Below are 16,153 nucleotides of genomic sequence, written 5' to 3'. Positions count from 1 at the left end.
AGGTATATCCAATTGAGTACCTATAATGGAATATTATTCTGCAGTATAAAGGAATGAAATATTGATACCTGTTACAACATGGATAAGCCATGAAAACATTATGCTACGTTTAAAAATAGCCAATCACAAAATACTGCATATTGTGGGGTGCCTGGGTGGCTCAGTCAGTTGAGCATCTGACTTCGGCTCAGGTCATGATCTCACAGTTTGTGAGTTCGAGCCCCGCATCAGGCTCTGTGCTGACAGTTCAGAGTCTGCTTCAGATTCTGTATCTCCCTCTCTCTGCTCCTCCCCTGTTCACACTTTGTCTGTCTCCCTCTCTCTCAAAAATAAACATTAAAAACATTTATTCAATGCTGCATATTGTATGATTCCCTGTATATGAAATATCCAGAATAGGCAAATCAATACAGGCAGAAAGTAGATCAGTGGTTTCCTAAGACAGAAAATAGGGATTGACAGCTATTGGGTCCAGGATTTTTTTTCCAGGATGATGAAAATGTTCTAAAATTGATTGTGGTAACAGTTGTATAACTCTGCTTATATAGTAAAAATGATTGAATTGCATATTTTTTAAAGTATATATTATACTAAAAGTAAAGGTTTTAAATAAAAAAAAAGAATTAAAATGGTACATTAGAAAATACCTATTTAACATAAAAGAAGACAGTAAAGGAAGAAGAAAGAATAAGAGAGACAAATAGCATACAGAAAACAAATAGCAAATGGCTGATATAATCCAACCTTATCAATAATTAAACTAAATATAAATGTTTTAAACACTCCAATCACAAGGTGGAGATGATCAGACTAGATAAAAAGACAAGATCCAATTATATGCTGTCTACAAGAGATACACACTAGATTCAGACTCAAATAGATTGAAAGTAAAAGGACAGAAAAAGACAATGCAAATGTAACATAAAAAAGTTGGAGCGGCAATTATATCAATATCAGAGAAAACAGACTTTAGTATGCTTTTGGTTTCAATTACTCTGGAAAGCTCCCTAGGTGATTCTACTGTCCCAGGGATTAAGGCCAAGGGATAGAGGAGTTAAGGTTAAGGGACAGAGATGGACAAAACCAATAATGGCCAAACATAACACACAAAACCCCTGGGAATCTCTAAGGGAAAGGAAGGGATTAGGAGCACTTAGAATTCTTGTTCCTTTTACGGGGGCTGGTGGGGGTGGGGGGGGGGAAGAGTTGGGGGAGGATGTGGAGATAAAAACTGCTTTTAATACCAGTAAAACATGATTCTGACTGATAAACATTCTCTCCTTGACCAAACTCTAATCAGGCATTTTTTCAACTAGGCCTCAACTTTTGGGCTTCTGTGTTCATCTCTGCATTGTTCAATTTTAGCAAAATCCTGGTAAGTAAGTTTAACCAGAATCCCCACCCTCATATGTGATTATCCTCAATATTTGATCAGGTTCCTCATCTTCCTTCATATCCAACAGATGATGCCTAATCACTCTGGCCTGCCTTCAGCAAAAATCCCGTTAGAATGGGTTAGCCAGGATCTCCCATTTCCTTTCATGTTTTCATGGTAATTTCCCTTCCATTGACCCCTACCCTACTCCTTGGCTATAAATTTCCAGTTTTCCCAGTTTTTGTATTTGGGGTTGAGCCCAATCTCTTTTCCCTACTACAAAACTCCAAGGAGTAGCCCCTCTTGAAAAAGTTTGCCTTACCATCTTTAATATGTGTTATGAATAATTTTTTCTTTAACAACACTCACGTAGGTGTTCTTCGTAAACTAGTGTGGAATACAGAAACGCAGGCAACACACACAGAACAACTGGCTTATATACTTCAGTTTTAAAATTCACTCATGATAAAAGTTATCTTACCGCCTGTAATCTTTGAGCATGGTATTCTGCTGCTGAAAAATATTTTCCTGGTGTTACCAGTTTATCAGTCATATTTGATACATACACCCCAATTTTAGTCATCTGTGTGGATGTTGTATTTGTAGTTTGCTGGAGCTTTTTTCTCTGAAAAACTGTCTAAAATAAAAACATAAATATTTAAATATCCACTATATACACATATAAGTGAGTAAAGAGCACATTTTTCTGTTTAGTAAATTTTCTGTTATTTTAATTGCCATATAATTCCTTGAAAGATTTTAATTTTTTTAAGTTTTTATTTAAATTCTAGTTAACATACAATGTAATATTAGTTCCAGATGTACAATATAGTGATTCAACACTTCCATACATCACCCAGTGTTCCTCACAAGTGTAATCCTAATCCCCATGACCCATTCAACCTATCCCCCCACCCACCTCCCTCTGATCACCATCAGTTTGTTATCTATAGTTAAGAGTCTGTTTTTTGGTTTGCGTCTCTCTCTCTTTTTTCCCCCTCTTTGCTTCTTTGTTTGTTAAATTCCACATATGAGTGAAACCATATAGCATTTGTCTTTTCTCTGACAGACTTATTTCACTTAGCATACCCACATCGTTGCAAATGGGGAATACTTTAGACAGGTATACAGAACATTTGTTGATTCTGCAGTTTCAAAAATCTCCATAGGAAAATAAAACTCTTACCTGGGTATCCCTACAAAATGCATAGTCTTTTTTGGTAATCTTTTTAGGTACAGTTTGTGTTCCAGCATTGTGATATTCTACTCCTGTTATTCTATGTCTGAATCCACCAAGAAATGGTTTGTGAAAGTCAGATTTTATAATCTCAACAGCTACGTCCTGGTACTGAGCAATGCCTAAAGAGGTAAAAACCAAGACTGAATGAAAGCTCACCTACAAAGGGACTCTAAAATACTTTATCTAAAAGACATCAAATAACTAACCAGTTTGTACTCTGACAGTTATGATGTGAGAAGCATCACTTAATCCATCTACTCTTTTGATTGGAAATAGATCTGGATCTGTAGAAAAGATTTCCACTTGTACAATATCCTGTGGCTTAACTCCATGTTGTAGTAGGGTCTCATTATTTTTAAGGATTATTCCTAAAAAATGACATGAAACTATAAGAAGTGTATGACAAAGAAATAACTATATGTACTCATTTTAAGGGGATCAAAAACATCGAAGATGATTCTATGAACACATATAGTTTAATTACTTAATAGAATATTGATGATGTCCACCCCTTACTATAATGTTAATACAGAAAACTCCACAATGGGAAAAGTTAAGATGCAAGAATTCCACATTATAAATAAAGCTATAACTCTCACAGGATTTCTCATCAGAAACACAAATATATAATAAGCATGCAACTCTATAGATATTTTAAAGTAAAAACATATTCTATGAGTAAAATCGTATTCTAAACATTGATTCTCTAAAAAAAATCACAATGTGTGTAAGCACAGGACATATCTAATTCAGGGAAAATTTGATTATTGTAATACCCACTCCTGTCTCCAATGCAGAAAAGCATATACTCAGAGTTCCAAAGAATCCTTCTCTTTCTGTTTCTATAATCAGGAACTCATATTAGTAAATTCATGGAAAAGTAGAGTTAAGCTTCAGCTTTGTGCTGGAAAAAGTGTACACCACTATATTTTTATGTTATTTTGTATCTTTTTTACTTCTATCCCCTTCATTGGTTTATTCTATAAATTGACTGCAATTTTATTTCTCTATTTTAAGGAATACAAAAATATGTGTAATGTTATTGGCTGCTGTTTTGATAGAATATATATGACTCTTCCAATGAATGGTCATCCTAAATTACAATTGGGAATTTGAACATAGCAAAGGTTTTGTTACATTAATTCTTAGAAATATATCAGATACCACCAGTTTATTTTTGCTATGTTTAAGAAAGTATAAAGATCCTTGAGTTTCAATTCCACACCCCAAATTCTTAACTTAGAAAATTAACATGAATGTTATACGGGCTTTGTAATAGGTTGAATAATGGCCCCAGAATATATCCATGTCTTAATCCCCAGAACCAATGAATGTTACCTTATATGGCAAAGATGACTGCAAATTTTATTAAGTTAAAATTTTTGAAATCAGGAGATTATCCTGGATTATCTAAGTGTGTTCTAAATGTAATCACAAATGCCTTTACAGAGGAAGGAAGGGAGATGTGACTATAGAGAAGATGATAAGACAGAAGCAGAGAGAGATTTGAAGATGTTCTTCTGCTTGCTTTAGATGGAGGAAGGGGGCGACAAGCCAATGAATGCAAGGTATACAACTCTAGAAGTGGAAAAGACAAGGGAGCAGATTGTCCCCAGAACCTCCAGAGGGAGAACAGCCCTGCCTGTATGTCAGCTTCATGTGAGTGAAAGTGATCTAGGATTTCTGGCCTCGAGAGCAATAAGAGAAGTCATGTGTCGCTTTAAGTTACTAAGCTTGTGGTTGTTATAACAGCTATAGAAAATGAATATAGATTCCCAGAGCCTTCTTCTCTACATTCCTCTAGTTTGTATAGTAGGCTTAGTCCCAATTTGAACTCCAATTCTAGTACTAGGAGAAGCACCTGTCTTAGAGGGCGATTGACACAGAATCAAGCTCTTTAATTATCATGGCTGACATAACCCTGTTACCCAGTGGTGATGCCTGGCACTTACACATAAAGAAGAAAGGTCATGAAGTGCAAAGAACAAAGATTAGTCTCAGGTACCACTAGTTAGCTACTCCAGTCTCAAAGTGCTCTCTCTTCTCCAGTTTTGAACTTCACCTTGTATATAATGCCAAACAATTTCCAATTCCCTTTTTGGAGTCATACCTATGTTTAAGTTCAGACTCTAACACTCATTAGCTATGTGAATTTATGCTAGTTTCCCAAGCTTTAGTTTCCTTCTTTCAAAAAAAAAAGTTAATAATAATACCTATGTCAAAGGGTTGTTATGTGGGTTGAATGATAATGTGATAATATAGGCAAAACATTTTATAGGACTAGTACACAATATGTGCTCAATAAATTAACTATCATGATTGTTATTACTAATAAGTTTAAATTTTAGTATTGTTTCCCTAACCAACCTTAATAATCAGTTGTTTGAATACATGAACATCTTAGTATTACAGCACATTCATTATAATAGTTTTCTAAAAATAATTTTGAAATTGAACTGATTATTTTCTCTGATTTGACAAGGAGGAACTTAACAGGTGTGGCTTAATCCTTTTTAGTATTTAGGATTTTCCCACACACAAAAAATGTTCTTATTTCCCTGGAAACTTTTTGGTGGCATCTTTTTAAGTTAGTACCAAAACTTTTAAAATGAAAATATTAGGATCTGTGCAGACATATTCTATAGAAACATTTATTTAATTATCATGGTTTTACTAATTATATCACAGTTACAAAGACTAAATCCTCCCATGACACAAAGCTACTATAAAGCGGGCTGGCCAATATTGCCCACAAAATATAAGTAAACTTGAACATCAGGGAATGTGAATTCACCTTACTGTATAAGGACTGACAGATAAATCATTTTCAGGCCTCTTCTTATTTTATACATGCTCATCCTTATCCACTTCTTTCAACCTCATTGCCTCCTACTCACCACACAGCATCTACTTCCAGCCACTCTAAACTTCTTACCACTTCCCTGAAGTCCCAGGTTTTCTCACCTCTTTGGGACTCAGCTCACGTATTGTCACTTTTATTAAATGAAGCTTTCTAGAACCTCCCGGTTTCCTTCCTCTCTGTTCTCACAGCTTTTTGAGCATATCTCCATTAAAACATTTGCACATTATGTGGTTAACTATTGCATATATCATCTTTCTGACTAGTCTGTAAACCGACAAAGTTTTGTTTCATGTTTCTCTACATCTTCAGTTCTTAGCAAAGTATTTAGAACAAATATGTACTCAATAAAAATGAGTTGAATGAATGTATAATCACAATATAATGTTCAAATAGTAAATATCAAGATATTTCATTTAACAAATTAAAGATCTTGTTTATCTACACATTAAAACTAAAGAAGTCTTGATAAGTTTTATTCGCTTCCAAGCTTACCTGAATATCTCATCTGCAGTACGTTAGATGGGATACTTAATACGTATGAAAAATGATCCTTGAGGTACTTTACAATGGAGTCTATTTTAAAAGGCATTATAACTTCCTGGCCCACAGGAAAAAGTACAACTTTTACTGTAGATAAAAAGAGAAAAGAAAGAATCATAGTCAAAAGCAAGGGTCAGCAACCCAGTGCATAAGCAGATAGAAAATTATGGGACAATTTTTAACCACATAGAATGCAGGTTGCCTCTGCCATGTTCCCCCACTGTACCTCCATGATAAGAGTTACTTTTCAAATGCTATGAGAAGTGACATTCAGTTTTGGTTTTGAAAATTAACTCAGAATCTCAAGAATTAGCATCAGTAGTCAATACCTGCTCCCCCAACTCTAGCTTAAAAGTTCAGATCATTATTCCAGTCTCTGCTATGAGGATCAATGCACTTTCAAGATTACCTCTTTGCTCAAAATGCCACAAGAAATAAGAAAGAAATAAAGCTAAACTACTTTTAAAGATTTCCAATATCTGGTGTTATACTGGTATTATTTGGTACTAATTTGGTTTTGGTATCTGGTATTACATTACTCAGATATAAACACAGGAGCATCTCAGAAACTCAAGCATTTCTGTGTACTGAGTATTGGAAGGGGAGACCCTAAGACCTAGAGGGTGTCCCTGAACTTATGAATGTGCATACTTCGATTACACATTGATAGCATGCATTAGTAAATCAGTGATTATTCATGAAGTTAAGAAAAGTCAATAAAGAAATTTTCAAAATATAAGGTGTCTAATACTAAGTCCATTCCTCTTCCCATAATTTTTTAAATGTGTATTTATGTTGAGAGAGAGAGAGAGAGCAAGTGAGCAGAGGAGGTACAGACAGAGGGAAAGAGAATCTCAAGCAGATTCCACACTGTCAGTGCAGAGCCCAATGTGAGCCTCGAACTCACAAACCACGAGATCATGACCTGAGCTGAAACCAGGAGTCGGGCGCCTAACTGACTGAGCCACCCAGGTGCCCCATTCTTCCTCCCATAATTGATTTATGTCTATATTGCCAAAATGCAAGGCAGGAAATCACTGTTCATTACAAACATCTAGAATAACTGCACACAAATCTACTTTTCACAAAAATGGACATTATACAGTTCATTACACATTCTATAAAATAGGAAATCAAGACACAAGTTGATAACAAAAAACTTATTATAAAATGACTATCTGTTCACAAATTATAGGAGGGAAACATAGTATTTAAAAGCTGATTATACTGGGGTAAACGTTCTTCTCTTACATCTATAGACTTTAAATTATAATGGAGAAGATGTAATAAGTAAGTTGGAGGGTAGAGTGCACATTGTAGGCCAAAAAAGTTTTGTATACTTCTAGATGCCTGACACATGACAATTTTCATAAAGCTAAATGAGATATTTATTAATAATCTCAGAATGAGGGGCGCCTGGGTGACTCAGTCGGCTGAGCGTCCAACTTCAGCTCAGGTCATGATTTCATGGTACGTGGGTTCGAGCCCCATGTCAGGCTCTGTGCTGACAGCTCAGAGTCTGGAGCCTGCTCCAGATTCGGTGTCTCCCTCTCTCTCTGCTCCTCCCCCACTGATACTCTGTCTCTCAATCTCTCAAAAATAAACATTAAAAAAACTTTTTTTTTTAAATCTCAGAATGAAATTTAACTAGGTACTGTCAATGTTAAGATTGAGATTGTTAAAACTTGTTTTCACAGCTATCAACAAAGAAAACACTTTCACAGATATTATCAGAAGGCTATTTTAGCTGTTTTATGGATTCAAAATTCTATGGTTAATATATTTTAAAATTTTCATAGCAGTGACTTCCTAAGCTTTGGGAAGGAGTGGTATGTGAAGGAATTTATGAGTCTCAGGAAGTACAGGACCAAGACAACTTTATCTTAATCACCATGTGTTTGTTAAAAGCTAAAGTATCAGGAAATCACAGAAATATCAAAAAATAGAGCCCAGGGTGCCTGGCTAGCTCAGCTGGTACAGCATGCGACTCTTGATTTCAGGGTTATGAGTTCGAGACCCACGTTGGGCGTACAGATTACTTTAAAAAATAAACAAACAAATGGAGCCTAAATTTATTGTGAATAATGAAACTGAAGGATAACAGCTTCAGTTACGTATAATTGGGCTTGATTACTTTCTTCTCCTTCCTCCTTCTCATTCTTTACTTGTATTGACGTGCCACACAAGGATACACTGCCCCCACTGGATTCAAAAGCTACATTTTACCAGCCAAACTAAGCTGCTATTTAATTGTTAAATGATAGCCCATGTTCTTCACCCTATGCATGAACAATTTCAAAACTTATGGACAAGAGAGAGGAGGAGCAATCAGTGAATCACCCAACTAGGATGGGTCTATGTGCAGCCCCCTTCTTGCCCCTCCACTTTGGCTTTGTTACTAACCACGTAGTAATGACTCCTACATGGCATCAACATTATGCCTTTAAAATTAACCTATAATGCAAGACAACGACAGTTTTCCTGAAGCTAAATATAAAGTTAACACTAAACAGAAGTCTAGAATTATGTAAAAGTAATAAGATGTGAGGAATGACCACTAGAGATGGAACTAGGCTCTCTGGAGTCAAGTCCCATTCCAACTCTTTCTTGCCAGCTATGAAGAATCAATTCCAAAGAGGCATGTCAAAGAATTACAGTTATACTCAACAATTTGTCCACCATTTTCCAAGGTCCCTAAACATTTAAAAAAAAACCTACTTCACTTAGGAAAAACAGATCAGCATCAACTTAAAGTTTAATAGTGCTCATCTATTTAGGGAAAATAGTACCCTGCACAATAGAGAAGCTTCACACATAATTAGAAATGCAGTGGCAGTAGCTACAGAAGTTTTGTGGATAAGGGAAAGGGATAGGGAAAGTATGTAATATCACATATAAAACAAACCTTAAACGAAAACAAATTTAAAAAAGTAAACGTTCTTCGACATGAGGTACAGAATATCCTATCTTCCCTAGGTAATACCTGTTGCTAAGGAATCTTTCATTGATGTTTTCAGAGATTCCTTTATGGCCTTTATTTTATTCAGAAGTGTCAGAGATCCAGAATACCCTCTGGCTGGCAGCATTGCATTATCATATTCAGTTCGATAGTGCTCTGGAGAAAGTCTTGGAGAATATGAAGCGTGTTTGGGCAACATAACCTCTCCCACAGGTTGTTCTTCGTCGTTTGGTTCCAGGCTTGGTAACCTCTGGCTACTTTCCTCCTCAGCATGTGTGCCATGGCCCTCACCAGACAGTTCTACTTCAGATTCATTATCTTCAGTTTGATCGGACTCCGGAAGCTCTTCTGAGGGAACCGGAATATTGATAGTCTCAAAAGCATCATCATTTTCTTCTGATGCATTAACAGTATTCTGAGCAACAAATTCTTCTTTCTGATCAGACATTTTCCTGAACCAAGAAACATAAATACATTTATTACACATAAAAATTTCTATACCAAATATCAAATTCATTGCTGGTATACATAGTGTAATGTTGCTCATTATTTTTTAAAAATACTGATTATTTTAGCAATGGCATCAGGTAAAAACACTGGTAAATTTTTAATAAAAACAACACAGAAAGTAAAAATTACACCAAAAGAGGACCTCAAAGCACAATAAATTTGAGAAAGATCTACTGTCAAGAACATATTTAAAAATATTTTAAAACATATTGTCACCTCTTCCTTAGTCAATGAACAATGCCTTGTGAAAGAACTTATTTGAATAGTTTTTTTTTTTTTCTAAACACAACCTAACACAGGATTTACGCTTCTGAGGTTACAATTGATTAGAAGCTCCAAGGATTCTGCCGGCTCCACAGCAACCGTACCCCAGATAGTAAACACTCTTTGTAGTAGCTTTGCTCTCACAAATCGTAGCAGAGGTCTCCAATGACCTCTGTTCCCCAGAACAAACATATCAACAAACTGTGGGGAGGATCTTGGAGCTGGCTAGGGCCTGAGCTACAGCAACCAAGAGCTTTGGCTTGGGAGACAGTATGACAGCATCCAGGAGCTTGGGCCCAGGGTGGCCTAGGGCAGCCAACAGCCAGGCTGCAGGGGCAGGAGCGGAATCAGAGCAGTGAAGAGCCAGCAGAGCAGGAAGCCTACCTTAAAAAGCTGGCAGCCAGGAAGGGAGGGTGGAAGGGAGGATGGAAGGGAGGATGGGAGAAGTGGCCCAGCAGGGGGCAGACTAGAACTTGGACCAGTAGTGAGATGGGAAAGTTGTGTTTAGGGCTAACACGTTAAGCACAAATCCTTATAGAGAAAAAAAATAACGTTAATGAAGTTCTCTGTCTACTAGATGACAAATTTCCAAAAGTGTGGAATATCTGGAATAAAAATATATACTTATGGAATTCAATGAACATAGCATTAGAGTTCAAGAGAGAATTATTAATGAACTAGAAGATAAATAAAAAGATTTTATATAGAATGCTGTAAAGAGATAAGGAGATGAAAAGTATGAGATTAAGGGCCATGCAAAAGAGAAAAAGAAAGTCTAGCCTATTTTACCGGTAAGTAGATCTTACTGTGAGCTGAGAATGGTTTTGTACTTGAAAATAAAAAACAACGAAGAATATGCAACAGAGATTGCGCGTGGCCTGAGAAGCCCTTTTCAGAAAGAGTCTGCCAGCCCCTGATCTAGTATAGGTCACATTGGAATCCCAGAGAAAACAAAAAGATGGAAGAGAGAAGATATTTTTAAAGGTAATGGCTGAGAATTTCACAAAGCTGATAAAAAATATGGATGCAAAGACCCAAGAAGCATAACATAAATATGCACTTAACAGGGTAAGTAAACACAATTCAAAGCCATATATGTTGTAATTACATTACAGAATAACAGAGAAGGTCTGGAAAGCATACAGTGATAAAGTACATATCATCTACGGTTTTGATTACATTAATTTGCTAACATTAATACAAAGGAGAAAAGTAAACTCACTGTAGATTTCTCATCAGAAATATAGAAGCCACGGCAACGATGGACTAATTAAAAGAAGAGAACTATCAACCTAAAACTGTGCACTTAGCAAAATTATCTTTTGAAACACTTAACAAATAAGTTACCACCAAGGTATCTACTCTAAGGACTTGTAAAGGATACATTTGATGGAGGAAAATGGGCTCAACCAAAGTCCAAAGTGCAAAAGGAGAGGTGAAAAAATAAATTATAAACATATGGGTAAACGCCAAATACTGTCAACACAAAATAACAGAAAATTGAAATATTAGACAATAGTAATATGTAATTAGGAAGGGAAAGATGAGCATGAGCTGTTCTCAAATCCTTATACTATTTACAAAATTGAGGGATATGATATTCTTAACCCTAGACTTTGTTAAATTAAATATGCATAGGTGAATTTCAAGTACAACCAATAAAAGAGCTGAGATAAAGGTTTAAAATTCCAAAATAACAAAGAGAAAAAGTGAAATGAGAAAAAAAAACTGAACAAAAGCTCAATTTTTAAAACATTCAAGAAACTTCTTTAGGCTCTCACTTACAAAAAAAAAAATCTTCCTTTTGGTTATTTTCTCCCATAATGAGGCATAATGGCCTGATTAGAAAGAGTCTCATAAGGAAGCCCTGATTCCTGGCAAACATAATCCTCCCATTCCTTCGGGGAGGCTGAAGTAATGCTTTTGTCTCCGTCTGGTGGGTCATCCTCCCCCCGCTAAAATGGCCAAGCTGTCCTCTTCTAAAACAGCAATAACAACAAAATCAAGAACTTTTGCTCTTCTAAAAACACACCTAGAAGAATAAAAAGACAAACCATAGCCCGGGGGGCAATTTTTTACAAAGCTCATATCTGATCAAGGACTTGTAACCAGAATATATAGAGAACTCTCAAAACTCAACAAGAAAAGAATAGTAGTTTAAAAATGAGTAAAATATTTAAACAGGTAAGTCAACAAAGAATATCCTTCAGAAGACAAATAAGCGGGGTCAAGACTAGAGCGGCACAGGAGCAATGCAGCGCCGCGCTGTGCTATAGTTGCAGGTGCACCTAAAAATAGATGCCTCCTAAGTTTGGGACCCAGTTGCCTCATTCTAGCCCCGGCCTGAGAACAAGCACGTGAGAAGATGCTCAGTGTCATTCGTTATTAAAGAAATGGAACTTCAAATATATATATATTTTTAGCCCAACAATAGCAAGTGCTAGTGAGTATGAAGACAAGTGGACTTCTTATACCCTGATGGTGGAAACGAAAATTGTATGGCACTTAAAATAACTGTCAGTTTTCTTATAAAATTAAATATATGCTTATCATATGACCCAGCAATCTGTGTCCTTTACCCAGAGGGAATGAAAAACTACACACCTACAAAATCTGTATACAAAAGTCTATAAATGCTTTATTCTTTTTTGATTTTTTAAATGTTTACTTTTGGGAGAAAGAGAGTGCGTGAGCAAGAGAGGGGCAGAGAGAGAGCTGCGGGGGGGGGGGGGGGGGGGGAGGGAGAGACACAGAATCCAAAGCAGGCCCCAGGCTCTGAGCTCCAAGCTGTCAGCACAGAGTCTGACAAGGGGCTGGAATCCACAAACCATGAGATCATGACCTGACCTGAAGTCAGATGCTTAACCGACTGAGCCACCAAGGCGCCCCATAAAGGCTTTATTCTTAATCACCAAAGACTGGAAACAACACAAATGTTCCTTAGTTGAGGCATGGCTGCACATATGAGACACTCATAAAATGGAATACTACTCATCAATAAAAAAAGGAATAAACTATTGATACAACATGGGCAAATCTCAAATGAACTATGCTAAGCCAATTCTAAAAGCTACATACTTTACGATTCAATTAAGTAAAAAAGCAAAGCTGTTGGTTTACAACCTCTAGAGTTCCCCCGGGGTTAAATCCAAAACTGAGCCCCATACATGGAACGCAAGGAGAAACCAAAGAAAGAGGCAGCATTCCAGAATGGTAGGTGGCAAGTTTAATAAGCAAGGGAACTTACAAACAAGGCTTATCTTTGGCAGCTGCAAGACAGTAGACCTCTGGACCACTAGCCAGAATCTTAAAGAGTTTATACAGGACCTTTACTGGGTGCGGTCAGGAATCCAGTCCAGATGGTCTCAATAACACACTACTGTCCTAAGGCCGGGTCCTTGAAGCATAAAACAGATTTTCACTGCACAGTCTTTTTACTGTTTGAACTTTTTATCACTTTTACCTTTAGCTACCCAAACTTAAATGTTTTCATCTTTAAACACATTGTCCAAAGTAGTCCCTATGATGGTTGCATACAAAAATGTCCCCCTTTCACTTACAGTTTGCATGATTTCACTGATATATGTAGAATGTTGATGGAACCAGTAAGGCTGGGATCCAGTTTTGCCTTCTACCAAATAAACCTGTTTAATTTTTACGTTTTTTAAGAGTTACAGCAAAGACCGTGGGTGGAGAGGAGAGTGCCAAGGAGGAAAGCATGAAAGCCCTCTATTTAGAAAAGAACTCAAAATGGTCCCCATGGATGCCTACCTACTACGACTACTACCGTGATAAGCACTCCGGGTGGAAGATGAGGTACACCTCCCGCCTTGCTGCTGCTGCTTCCGAATCCCAAACCTGAGATCCAGAGCCAGAAAAGGAACTAAGAAAGATGGGATGCTTTGCACGGTTTCTGAAGCAAAGGTGGAACAGTGTCCAGCGGCCAAGCAGTCCCCAGAGCCCAGGAGGGATCAGCGCCCCGTACAAAGTTCTGGGAGTTCAGCGCCTGTCACCGGTTCAAGACCGGTCTGAGGGTGGGGCCAAGGGAGGGCAGCCAGAACCTGTCCTCCTACCTGACTCAGAAAAGCAGCTACTTGGGTCGCACAGGTTTCTCAAAAATCTCTCAGAGGAAGCAGCGTCCGCACCCGCCACATTCCGTGTTGTCGGCCATATCCTAGCAACGGCCCCGGCGCCACCTCCTCCCGCCTCGCCCCGCTCACGCGAGAAGAGGCGGTGCCCGCGCTGGAAAGAAAAGCGGGGGAGGGAAGGAGAGGGGCGGAGCTAGGGGCGAGGGGCTGGAGGACGGGTGTGGCGAAGGGAGGAGCTGGACCTGAAGCGGGTCCTGAACCGGATCCGAGCGGGACCTGGGCGGGATCGGGGTCGAGGAGGAGAAAGCTGGCGGCAGGGTTTTTCTGTGCTGGGTACCTACGTCCTAAAGTGAATCGGCCGCTACCTTCCAGACTCTCGCTTAAACTTGCGGCAGGGCACAGTTCTCCAAACCAAAAGCTGAAAGCAGTTTGGCTTATAGATCTAAAAAATGGTATGTAATATATTATGTGTAATGTAATTATATGTAAATATAAAGTGAGAGTGAAGACCTTGACAAGGGAAGATTGTTGTACACAATGCGTGCCTGCTTGCCTTTGTAAATATTAGAACTTGGCTCTTAGCTTCCTGGTAGCCAAAGAGAAAAGGGAGACAGGAGCTATTCCTTCTTTTAAGTCAGGAGAAGCAAAGCTTTGGTTAATCACGGAATTATAAAGGTTTTTTCTATCACTGTAAATTCTTTAAATTAAGAAGGTTTTTAAAGCAGCACATATTATTGGGGGAAAGGATCAATTATATTCCTGTTGCAAATGTTGTGACAGATATTACGTAGCTTCATAATAATAGCTAATACTTACTAAGTATTTTGTTACTAAGCACTTAATATATATTTCTAATTTAATCCTTACAAGGTTTTTATTAAAGAGGAATTGTGATTAGCCTCGTTTTACTTAATGAGGAAACTAAGGCTCAGAGAGGTTTAGTGGGGAGCCAGGATTAAACCCAGTCTGATTCCAGACCTCAATTTTAAACGACGATTCTATGTTGTTTAACACACTTTGATAGTTAAAAGGCACGTAAGGTTGATTAAATTAAAATTTTTGTCATAGATAGTAAAAGTCCATTCTTCATTCATAATGTTCAATGTCTTCAGTCCTTTATACCGTTCCACTGAAATTACATTCTCATGCCCCCAATAACTTCTTAATGTCCAGTGTCATTTTTCTCAATGTCTTCATCCCATTTTATGACAGTTTTTTACTAGAACAATATAAAATATGTATTATATTCTCAAATATAGTCAGCTTTAATAATGGTTTTAAATAAAAGCAAATTTGTTTAAATCACTTCATGATTCCACATATTCACAAAGAGCTGAGAAAAGAGGGGGAAGCATTCATATAACCCCTAGAGTTAGTCTCTCATGGGTAAACCAGGTGTGATTGGAGATATGTAAACAAGTTCTTCCACTCTTCTATTGCCATCTCCAAAATCATAATGTATCTTAAATTTTACTAGTAACGAGAATTCCATTGGTTTTAAACACTCACTGTGCTGGGTCTCTTTAAAATTTATCATTCGCTGTCCTCCTCGTGAGGTGTAGGCATAGAGGCAGGAGATGGAGGAAGGAAAACCTGGTGATAGAAAACTTGAAGTACTTCACAGTGTTAAATGTGATTTGATACCCACGATACGTTCATATTTTATTTATACTTTGCTGTGGAGATGATCTTACACAACTGTCTTAAAATATATGAGCCTAACTTAAATTGGTGGGTTTCTGAGTTAGTCTCTACAGGTGGGAGTGACTATTACACATCAAAATCACACACATACACACACATGCACATACATACATACATATACATACACACACAAATATACACACAAACATATAGTTGTTTGGTTCTACAAAATAAATGTAAATGCAGGCTGAAAACAACGAATAGGAAAAAGAATCTCAATTCTGAAAGTGGAAAAGTAATTTTTTAAATTTCATTTTACATTTTACTTTTCACAATAAACTTATGCATTTTCTCAGGAGTTATTGCTCAAAATGACTTAACTTTATTTCTCGTGAAACATCCACCTTTACTTATCTCAGTATTTATTTATACAATAGACAGATCTTTTAATGTGCTTTTATTTTTTTGTTTGTTTGTTTATTTATTTTTTAGAGAGAGAAAGAGTGTGAGCAGGGGAGGGGCGCAGAGAGGGAAACACAGAATCTGAAGCAAGCCTTGGGCTCTGAACCGCCAGCACAGAGCCCGACATGGGGCTTGAACTCACGAACTGTGAGATCACAAACTGTGAGATCAGCTGAAGTCGACGCTTAACCGACTGAGCCACCCAGGC

At 37.4% G+C, this 16,153-nt stretch overlaps 1 protein-coding gene across 1 annotated transcript in view; it reads right to left on the bottom strand.

Moving 5' to 3' along the window:
* IQUB (IQ motif and ubiquitin domain containing) overlaps nt 1-14,017 on the bottom strand; it is a 57,928-nt gene extending 43,911 nt beyond the window's left edge. The window contains exons 1-6 of the mRNA XM_015067305.3: nt 13,825-14,017; nt 9,002-9,429; nt 5,971-6,105; nt 2,822-2,983; nt 2,562-2,734; nt 1,857-2,012 (exon numbers count right to left, since the gene is read on the bottom strand). Coding sequence (XP_014922791.1) covers nt 1,857-2,012; nt 2,562-2,734; nt 2,822-2,983; nt 5,971-6,105; nt 9,002-9,425 — 1,050 coding nt within the window. The 5' untranslated portion in view covers nt 9,426-9,429; nt 13,825-14,017. The remainder of the gene's footprint in view (nt 1-1,856; nt 2,013-2,561; nt 2,735-2,821; nt 2,984-5,970; nt 6,106-9,001; nt 9,430-13,824) is intronic.
* Between the last annotated feature and the right edge of the window lie 2,136 nt (nt 14,018-16,153).

Source organism: Acinonyx jubatus, chromosome A2 (assembly GCF_027475565.1).
Source record: "Acinonyx jubatus isolate Ajub_Pintada_27869175 chromosome A2, VMU_Ajub_asm_v1.0, whole genome shotgun sequence".
Lineage (NCBI taxonomy): Eukaryota > Metazoa > Chordata > Mammalia > Carnivora > Felidae > Acinonyx > Acinonyx jubatus.
This window is presented reverse-complemented; position numbering and strand designations above follow the sequence as displayed.